The 9,627-nt window shown below is 40.1% G+C and overlaps 1 protein-coding gene across 1 annotated transcript; it reads right to left on the bottom strand.

Moving 5' to 3' along the window:
* Positions 1 to 2,903: 2,903 nt before the first annotated feature.
* aldh1b1.L (aldehyde dehydrogenase 1 family member B1 L homeolog) lies at positions 2,904 to 9,303 on the bottom strand. Its single transcript, XM_018257027.2, has 2 exons — positions 9,179 to 9,303; positions 2,904 to 5,136 (listed from the first exon to the last, which is right to left on the bottom strand). Exon 2 carries the CDS (start codon positions 5,127 to 5,129, stop codon positions 3,576 to 3,578), a length of 1,554 nt encoding a protein of 517 aa, XP_018112516.1. The 5' UTR covers positions 5,130 to 5,136; positions 9,179 to 9,303; the 3' UTR covers positions 2,904 to 3,575.
* Between the last annotated feature and the right edge of the window lie 324 nt (positions 9,304 to 9,627).

The raw sequence follows: 9,627 nt of genomic DNA, 5'->3' as shown, positions 1-9,627 counted from the left end.
CGCTACCTCGCACTCTAACGCCAGGCGAATTTTCGCACTGGCGAATGGACGTAACTACGCTAATTCACTAAGATGCCGATTTTCCTGAACGTTACCTCTTGCGCCAGAGTCAGACCAGGTGAATTGCAATAGAGTAGATATGACTTGGTCCAAAAAAGTTGAACATTTTTCTAAAAAAAAAAACGTCCCAAAAAACGCTGGCGTCTTTTCTTAGAAGGTGATAGGCTGAAAAAGATCATACATTTTTTATGGGGTACTCTCCTTCCCTCCTACAGTTGCTAACATATGGCACATAAACTATACACTGGGCACATGTGTAGGACAATATAGCAACTCTATTTTATTAAGGTTCCCTGGCCTTGTGTAGTGTAATGTATTTGCTGCAACATATACGTCCATTGTACTTTAACTGCACGCCGTATGCTAATTAGTCAACGCTAGCACAACTTCACTTTGCTTGCCAAATTATTGCTAGCATAACTTCGAACTGATGATTGTATTATCGCTAGTGCAACTTCGCAAGCGTTCGGTAACCTGTGCGCAACTTCGGATCTTTGTGAATTAGCGAATTTATGCCTGGCGAAGTGTTGCGATGTGTGCAAAGCCAGCACTGGCGGATTTTCGGAGGTAAGTAAATTTGCCCCATGGGGGAAATTCACTAAAGGTGACGTTAGTGAAAATTCGCCAGTGTGACGTCATTTCGGGACTTTGCCGATTTACTAACGGGCCCAGGCATAACTTCGCTAGAGAAGGAGATAGACTCTAGTGATACTTCATACTCTTACGCCAGGCGAAGTTTTGCTCTGTCGAAAGAGCGTTACTTCGCAAATTCACTAAGATGCACCTTTTACTCAATGTTACCTGTTCCGCCAGACTTGCCTTCGCCAGCTCAGACCAGGCTAGCGCAACTTCGCTTCGCTTGCCGCAGTAACACTAGTGCAACTCTGACAGAGTTCAGTGCCCTGGACGCAACTGCGGATTTTAGTGAATTAGTGTTGTCCTGGCGAATCTACAGCTAGCGAAGTGTTGCGATGTGAGCGAAGCCGGCGCTTGCGAATTTCCACAGGTTAATGAATTTGCCCCTATGAGCAGAAGACTTTTTGGGGCAAATTCACTAACCTGCGGCAATTCGCCAGCGACAGCTTCGCTCACATCGCCACACTTCGCCAGGTGAAAATTCACCAAAACAATGCTAATTCACTAAAATGCGAAGTTGCATCCAGGTCACCGAACGATGGCGAAAGTTAATTGGCAAGCAAAGCGAAGTTGCGCTAGCGTTGGCTAATTTGCATACAGCGGGAAGTTAAATTTCTATGGACATATATGTTGCAGCAAATACATTACACTACACAAGCCCAGGGAACCTTAATACAATAAAATAAAGCTGTTATATTGCCCTACACATGAGCCCACTCTAAAGTTTATGTGCCATATGTAAGGAAATGTAGGGGGGAAGCCAGGCCTGGCGTTAGAGTGCGAAGTAGCGCTAGAGTCTATCTCCTTCGCTAGCAAATTTACTCCATCGCCCGTTAGTAAATCGGCAAAGTCCCGAAATGATGTCACGCTGGCGAATTTTCGCCAGCGTTAGTCACTTCGCCCTTTAGTAAATTTGCCCCTTTGAGTCGGCTCAGCTCTACTCCCCTAATGATATTTTTAATTTAGTGGGTTCTCGATTCCTAACTCTTATTCTGTGCCAATTAAAGGTTATGTTTTAACATTTTCTTATATGGGAAGTATCACTGACTAACAATGTGGGGGAGTGCAAGTTTATGGGTCAAATCTTTTTTTCCTTTTGGTGTGCTTGAATACTTTAAAATCTGAAAAAAATATCCAAAGGCAATAAAAAGGTTTAATATATAAGTACTGACTTACATTTTTCAGAGCCAGTGGTCCCGCCCCAACGCTGATAGACCTAACCCGTCCCTACCGCCATAGGCCCAGCCTGCCCCCAACTCTCATTGGCCCAGCCTGCCTCCAACCCTGATAGGCCCTGCCTGCCCCCAATCTGACCAAACCCGCTCCCAACCTATCAGTCCAGCCTGCACCAATTCGATTGGCCCAGTCCTCTCTCTCTCAATCCTGTACCTGTATGTCCCTGTTCCCCCCTCTCCTTTCTCTGTATGACCCTATTTACTCCCCTCTCTCTCTTTTACTCTGTGTACCCCTATTTTCTCAATCTCTTTTACCCCATGTGCCCCTATTTCCTCCCTTTCTCTCTCTCTATTACTCTGTTTCCCCTATTTCTTGTCTCTCTCTCTTGCCCCTGTGTGTCAATATTTCCTCCATCTCTCTCTTATCCTGTGCAACCCTATTTCTTCCTATTTTCTTCTCTCTCACCCTGTGTGCCCCTATTTCCTCCCTCTCTTTCACTTATCCTGTGTGTCCTTATTTCCTCCCTCTCTCTCTCATTTACCTGTGTGACCATATTTCCTCCCTCTCTCTCTCTCTCTCTCTCACCTTTACCTGTGTGACCCTATTTCCTCCCTCTCTCTTGTCCCTTTGTGCCTCTATTTCCTCCCTCTCTCTTACCCTGTGTGCCCCTTTCCTTTCTATCTCATGGCTGTATGTCCTTATTTTCCTATATACTTAGTGTGTCAGTAGCTAACACTGGGCCCTGCCAACATGGTCCTAATAGGGCCCCACATTTGATAGGACTGGAGCTGACTACTAATGGAATTGAGAGTAAGAGTGCTATATAGGGGTTATCATATACATCTTTATAGAAAAAAAAAGATTCCACATTTTATCCAAAAGTCACCAAAGCAGGTCAGTTTAACACTAGACACCCCTCTGATTTGCCCAAACCTCACCCACTTTATGGTTATTTCTACCAATTTTGGGGTTAGTGATTCAATACTAATCCATCTAAATTGAGGTCATTGTAATGGGATTTAGACCGTGAACAAGTAAAAGTCCTTTAGAGAAAGAATGTTTGCAGTGATGGCAAACAACATTTTTAGCAATCAGTATATTTATTGTAGTCCCTGTCCTAACATACTTTTTTCATACACATAGTTTTTCCTAAAATTACACACAATATGAGTATAATCTGTCTTGTTTGTGAATTTGCAATGACAAGGAACAGCGAGAAAGAAATAGCACAAGTCACTTTCTTGGTAATGAACTGTGGGTACAGTGCCCTTTATTTGTAACTACTACTGATCATGTGTGACCTAATGGAAGTGTGTCATAAACATTTAATTTCACATGCTTAATTATACATTTTATTAGTATCTTATCACTTACTGGACTATTTACAAGTGGCATTTACAAGTGGTATTAAGCATTATAGGGAACCCTCCCTATAGCCTTTGCTTTAGGCTGGGAACTGATGGAAGTTGTAATTCAAGGGCCACAGTTCTAGCACTATGAAATTGGTTAAACTTCATATTATGATGTATTCATTTCATTTTATTTTGTTGAACTACATGCTTTCTTTTTTCTATGAAACCCCCCAGCTTGCTTGGAACTTGAGAACGATATTGGGTTTTTTTAATGTGGAGGTTTTTTTTTTGTGACTAAGCTGAAACTAATGAAAAGGAATACACATGGATGCTCAGTGTGTAGTTTCCTCTCTAGGAATTCTTATGAGGCATTTTCATTGTGACTGTTTTCACTTCTGTGTATGCCTGCAGCCCATCTTCACCAAGTTCCCTTCCATTCCCAGATTCTTTAAAACCTCCAAATGGTGCCTGACAAGTCACAATGTTGTAAGTATTAACCCATACTGTCCCAGCTCGCAGGGCCTGAGTAAGATGCATTGCTTTGTTTAAGTCTCTTGTAAATATGCCAGCCGCTAGCCCATACCTTGTATTATTAGCTCTTTCAATAACCTCCTCTATTGTTTTAAATTTAAACACTGGCTGCACTGGGCCAAATATTTCTTCCCTCGCAATTTTCATGTTGTCCTTCACATTTGCAAAAACAGTGGGATTAATGAAGAAGCCTTTATCCCCACAGCGATCGCCACCACACATAAGTTTAGCACCTTCTGTTTTACCGCTTTTAATATAGGCAAGGATCTTGTCAAATTGTTCCTTGTTTATCTGAGGGCCATGCTGTGTGTCCAGGTCAAAGGGATTGCCCACTTTTCTTAATTTTGCTTTCTCCACGATTCTTTCAAGAAATTCACGGTAGATCGTTTCCTCCACAAAAGTCCTGGAACCTGCAGCACAACACTGTCCCATGTTAAAAAACAAAGCCTCGTGACATTGTTCCACGGCTTGTTCTAGGTCTGCATCTGCCATGACAATACATGGACTTTTACCACCAAGTTCAAGGGTCACTCTTTTCAGGTTAGTTGAACCCGCTGCTTTCTGGATCATTCTTCCTACTTCAGTAGAGCCAGTGAAAGCAATTTTGTCAACATCCATATGTTCTGCTATAGCTGCCCCAGCTGTAGGCCCATAACCTGTTAATATATTGACAACACCTGGAGGATATCCAGCTTCTTTTATCAAAGATGCAATGTACAATGCAGAGAGTGGTGTCTGCTCAGCAACCTTCATAATGACTGTATTTCCAGTGGCAAGTGCTGGGCCCAGCTTCCACCCCTGCATTACCAATGGGAAATTCCATGGAATAATCTGACCACAGACTCCAACAGGCTCATGTCTTGTATAGCAGAAGTAATTACCATCTATCGGTATAGTTTTCCCATGGACTTTGTCTGCAAAGCCTGCATAATATCTATATACCTTTATGACTGTACTTAGATCCATTGCAAAACTTTGAGCAAAGGGCTTGCCGGTATCCATGGTTTCCAAAGATGCTAGATAGATTTGATCTCTTTCAATAAGATCTGCAAGGCGGTGAAGCAATTGTCCACGTTGTGATGCATCAATACTTCGCCATGGGGATCCCAGATTAAAGGCTTCTCTTGCAGCTTTAACTGCAACATCAACATCAGCCTTGTCAGCCTCAGCTACATGCGCAATCACCTCTCCAGTACATGGGTCCACTGTTGGAAATGTTCTGCCACTGATTGCATCATGCCATTCGTTGTTTATAAACAGCTTGGTGTAAAAGACTTCAGGATTTAATAAAGGCTTAGGGATCACTGCAGTGTAAAATCGTGCCCCCATTTGCCATATGGTGCCCATACAGTGACGAGCTATAAATCGTTGCATGGCTTTGCTAAAAAAACCAAAATGAAAACAAGGTCAGGCAGAAATTCTGATTACAAATATTCAGTGTTCTATCACATGCTTTTTTTTCTTCAAAATGTTATATCTAGTTGTATGAACCAGACAAAACACCTGTTCCCAATCACCCCTGCCTCCTACAGAATATAAACTAAGCAGTTCCATATCTTATTTACAATTTTGATCGGAAGATTTTATGCAGTTCATACTCTCTATTAAGACCAGATGGTGTAAGTGTACCTAACGTACGTATCCACATGGCTTCCCTTTTGAGCAATTCTTTAAGTCTGTCCCCCCGTCTATGCAATATTGGGACCCCATCAACCACTTGAAATTTTAATTGCTGGGCTCCATGTCCTTTCTCAATAAAATGACAGGCCACAGCCTGTTCTATCTTTTTGGTTTTAATAGCGGACTTATGTACTTACGGACTTACGAATGCGATCTTTAATCATGCGGGACGTCTGTCCTACATATTTGCAAGCCACACGGGCATTTTATTACATACACTACAAATGTGGAAGGTGAAGTGTCTCTTGATTTTTATGGGAATACCTTTATGTGGGTGTTAAATCACCTCACCACGCTGGCAATTAGAGCAACAGTTGCACGCTAGGTAAGGGAAAGTCCCATTTTTAATTGGTCTTAGTAACTGCTGTGGATCCTTACTGCCCCTATATCTGATCTAACTAAACAGGAGCCCACTGTCTTATTCTTTTTAAATGCATGGGAAGCCATGTGGATACGTACGTTAGGTACACTTACACCATCTGGTCTTAATAGGGAGTATGAACTGCATAAAATCTTCCGATGACTTTGGTTCAAATGTATAGTTTATTTTTATAGAGTTGTTTTTATCTTATATACACCTTCTGTTTCAGATATTTGGATTGGTCCCGGTGACTTAACAGGATGGACTTGTTTAATACAATGTCATATACTGATGTTGCAACATTGGATACTATTTTGTCATTTTAAGGAAATGTAGCTGTGTTTTTGTATATTAATTGGCCATTAGATGGCACTGTTACAAAAGATATAAATTGTGTTCACCAACACGAGTTCAGTAGCTTAAGGAAAGGCAATTGTGTACCTGAAACGTCGCTATTGTATTTCTGTTTAAAGAATAAGATTGTTTGCAATAAAAGCCTTTTAAGATACTACGAACGTGTGGTGTTGTCTGCTTGCTGAGATATACAGTAGATATCCTCTCACCAACCCATAGACTGTATAGGTTGGCAAAAAAGGGGACATTTTCATACAAATAAACGTATGATTTCAGCAAAGGGTCGCCACTTGGCCAGTTTTTTCACAGCCTAACTAGTAAAAACTATGCTTGATACCAATGTTGATCATAGGAAAGAGAAAGAAAATTATATTGTAGATGGCATTAATTCTAAGACTAAATGAATATCCTTATTCAAACAAAGCGTCTAAGGCTCATGGGGGAAATGTAATAAAGTGTGCAGTGTTTGCTTCTGGACTTATCACCTATAGCAACCAATCAGTGGTAAGGTTTTACTGGTCACCTGCAAACACCTTATTGATTGTTACGGGTTACTGAACATGGGCAAACTTTGTGTCTTTTATTACATATGAAGGATTTATTACATATTCGGGATAGGGAGAAGAATACGTTGCATCCGCAATAAATGAGTAAGGGGTTTCCCTGCTAGAAGCAACCCATGCTGTGCCAGTGTTTTCTTGCTTTTCCCTATCATATCTGGGCATGCTATATTTGGATTTTAAACAGGCTTAATAAATTTCTACTTTTATGATGGACTAAATCTGGCTTCCATTGGTGCTACGTACTTTCTACAAAACATGCACTTGCCCAGAAAAAAAACAAGAAGATCGCTGCACCACTATTTAACTCACCATTTCCCAACATCACTAGTACTGACTTTGCTGCACTTGCACATGTGAAGTACAGTAAACACAAGCCCAGGATTAAGTAAGGGATGACTGGCAGCTAAGTGAAATAGCAGTAAGGTACTCTGTTTCTTCCCTGGGCTAGTGCATTTTTATCGGGGAAAAAGAACTGGCCTGGTGAATTTAATGGACCTCAATTATGAAACATTTAAAATAAAGTAATTGTGTCTTGTTAGCCATGTAAGATTTTTGATAAATAATACATTGTATTACATGTCAGTAGCTCATCTACGTGTTCTGGTAATCATGTCCCCACAGCTGCCAAACAATGATTGATAAAACTGTTACAGTAAATACAAATAGCAGTACTGTCAGCCCTAAAAATTAATTTCAGAGCATTCTGTAGGCCCCCAAGTATTTGCTTAGATATCTGCAAATGCCAGTATAGCTGTACACTCACCTCCCCTGACATTAGCACTGGACAATATGTCCCCCCTCCAGATCAGTTCAAAATCCAGCCCATTGGCTCTTGCCTCCCAACAACATCCAGCCTATAAGCGCCCAGGAACTGTGTCCCATTATTTATTGTAAAAACAAGAAAAAGCTGGCAACTCAAAAAATATTCAGAAAAAGTAAAAATGTATTTAGTTCATAATGTTAAAAAAGTACAAACCCAGCAGACTTTTGCCTTAAGCGTTTTTTACCTCTTTGACACTTATTCATAGGCAATGGGGATGCCCAATCACCCAAGTGATTTACAAGACTATATATATATATATATATATATATATATATATATATATATATATATATATATATATATATATATATATTTATTTATCTTGTTGTATGTTGCACATTTACATACCTCCCAACATTTTTGAAACAGATAGAGGGACAAAGGATTTGAGCTGAAAAGCAGGAAGTAGTGTTCTGGCTATTATGTTAGAGATCCAGTCACTCCAGCCTTTATATATTACATTATTTGCCCAACTAACTGTATTATAAACATTTTTTTTATTTTGCACAGCCTATCTATTTTCCCAGTTTTTATTTTTACACTGAACAATTCCTTTAAAGGTGAACCACTCCTTCAATTCTTCAACTCAGTAATTAAATAAGGAGATCTCTGAAAAGATTTGTGTAATAATTCTCTGATATCCAAGTTCCAAAACCTGTTGTTCATGTTACATGCATATTTAAAAATCATAATCCATCAAGCAGGTCCTCCATGAATCATACCCCAAAAGGATGTATGAGCAAAGCATTCCCACTACATTTTACAATACATTGTTGTATTAATCCTCTGAAATCTTGATCTTGCTAATAAACTGTTCAAAAATCTTCCTGGCTGCCCTGCCAAATAATAGGTTGTTTATACAGCGTAAGTACGATTTGAAATGTTTCTTCATATCTGCAGAGATATAAATGTCCTCTCACCAACCCATAGACTGTATAGGTTGGCGAAAAAGGGGACATTTTCATACAAATAAACGTATGATTTCAGCAAAGGGTTCGCCACTTGGCCAGTTTTTTCACAGCCTAACTAGTAAAAACTATGCTTGATACCAATGTTTATCATATGAAAGAGAAAGAAAATTATATTGTAGATGGCATTAATTCTAAGACTAAATGAATATCCTTATTTAAACAAAGCGTCTAAGGCTCATGGGGGAAATGTAATAAAGTGTGCAGTGTTTACTTCTGGACTTATCACCTATAGCAACCAATCAGTGGTAAGGTTTTACTGGTCACCTGCAAACACCTTATTGGTTGTTACGGGTTACTGAACATGGGCAAACTTTGTGCCTTTTATTACATATCGAGGATTTATTACATATTCGGGATAGAGAGAAGAATAGTTCCATTAATAAATCAATTTATATATAGAAAAAAATCCTGATATATGTTATAAAAAAAATATGTTAAGGAAGTAAAAATCCCAGAAGCAAACACATCAGACATGCCCTCATTCGCACAACGCCCCCCCCCCCCAACATTAACTAAAGGAAGGCTTCCTCAGACTACATTATCGGTGACACTTTCTAATGAGCCATTGTTTGGTGCTGAGCGAGACGTAACTGTGAATGTGTCTGGGACAAGCTGTTTCTGCTCTAATGAATTAAAATAGAAGAAGAGGATGTAGCATAGCAAACGCTTACCCCAGTTGATGGCTACTGATGTATTCAGCTACTCGTCTGACACCACAGTGCTGGCCTCCTCAGCTCACTTGTTTTCCTCTTCATAAACATTTCGCAGGGAGGAGATTTCCCCCATTCGCTCCACCCATTCTCCCTGTAATAGAGCCTTCATCTGCTTGTACCTCTTCATGTTATTCTTGATTAAGTGGGAAAATATATTAAGAGATAACAATTTACAGACATAAATGCAAATCGTAGGCACATATTATACAGAATGTTTGTCCATATATTGCAGTACATTTAGACTAATGGCACACCAGGCTGTTTCTTCATTTGCATAGAAACTTGTTCGGCAAATAAGCTGCCAACTCAGACTGAAGGATCCAAATCAGTAGCTATAATCTGTCTGTGTATGGCCACCTTAAGGGGGAGAGGTAGCATCACCCCTGCTCCTAACTACTTATGTGCAT

This window comes from Xenopus laevis, chromosome 1L, assembly GCF_017654675.1.
Source record: "Xenopus laevis strain J_2021 chromosome 1L, Xenopus_laevis_v10.1, whole genome shotgun sequence".
Taxonomy (NCBI): domain Eukaryota; kingdom Metazoa; phylum Chordata; class Amphibia; order Anura; family Pipidae; genus Xenopus; species Xenopus laevis.
The sequence above is the reverse complement of the archived record's forward strand: the minus strand, read 5'-3'. Positions and strand labels throughout refer to the sequence as shown.

What these genes read in the sequence shown, in the direction of transcription:
- aldh1b1.L (XM_018257027.2), bottom strand. Translation starts at nt 5,129, where the DNA reads ATGCAACGATTTATAGCTCGTCACTGTATGGGCACCATATGGCAAATG.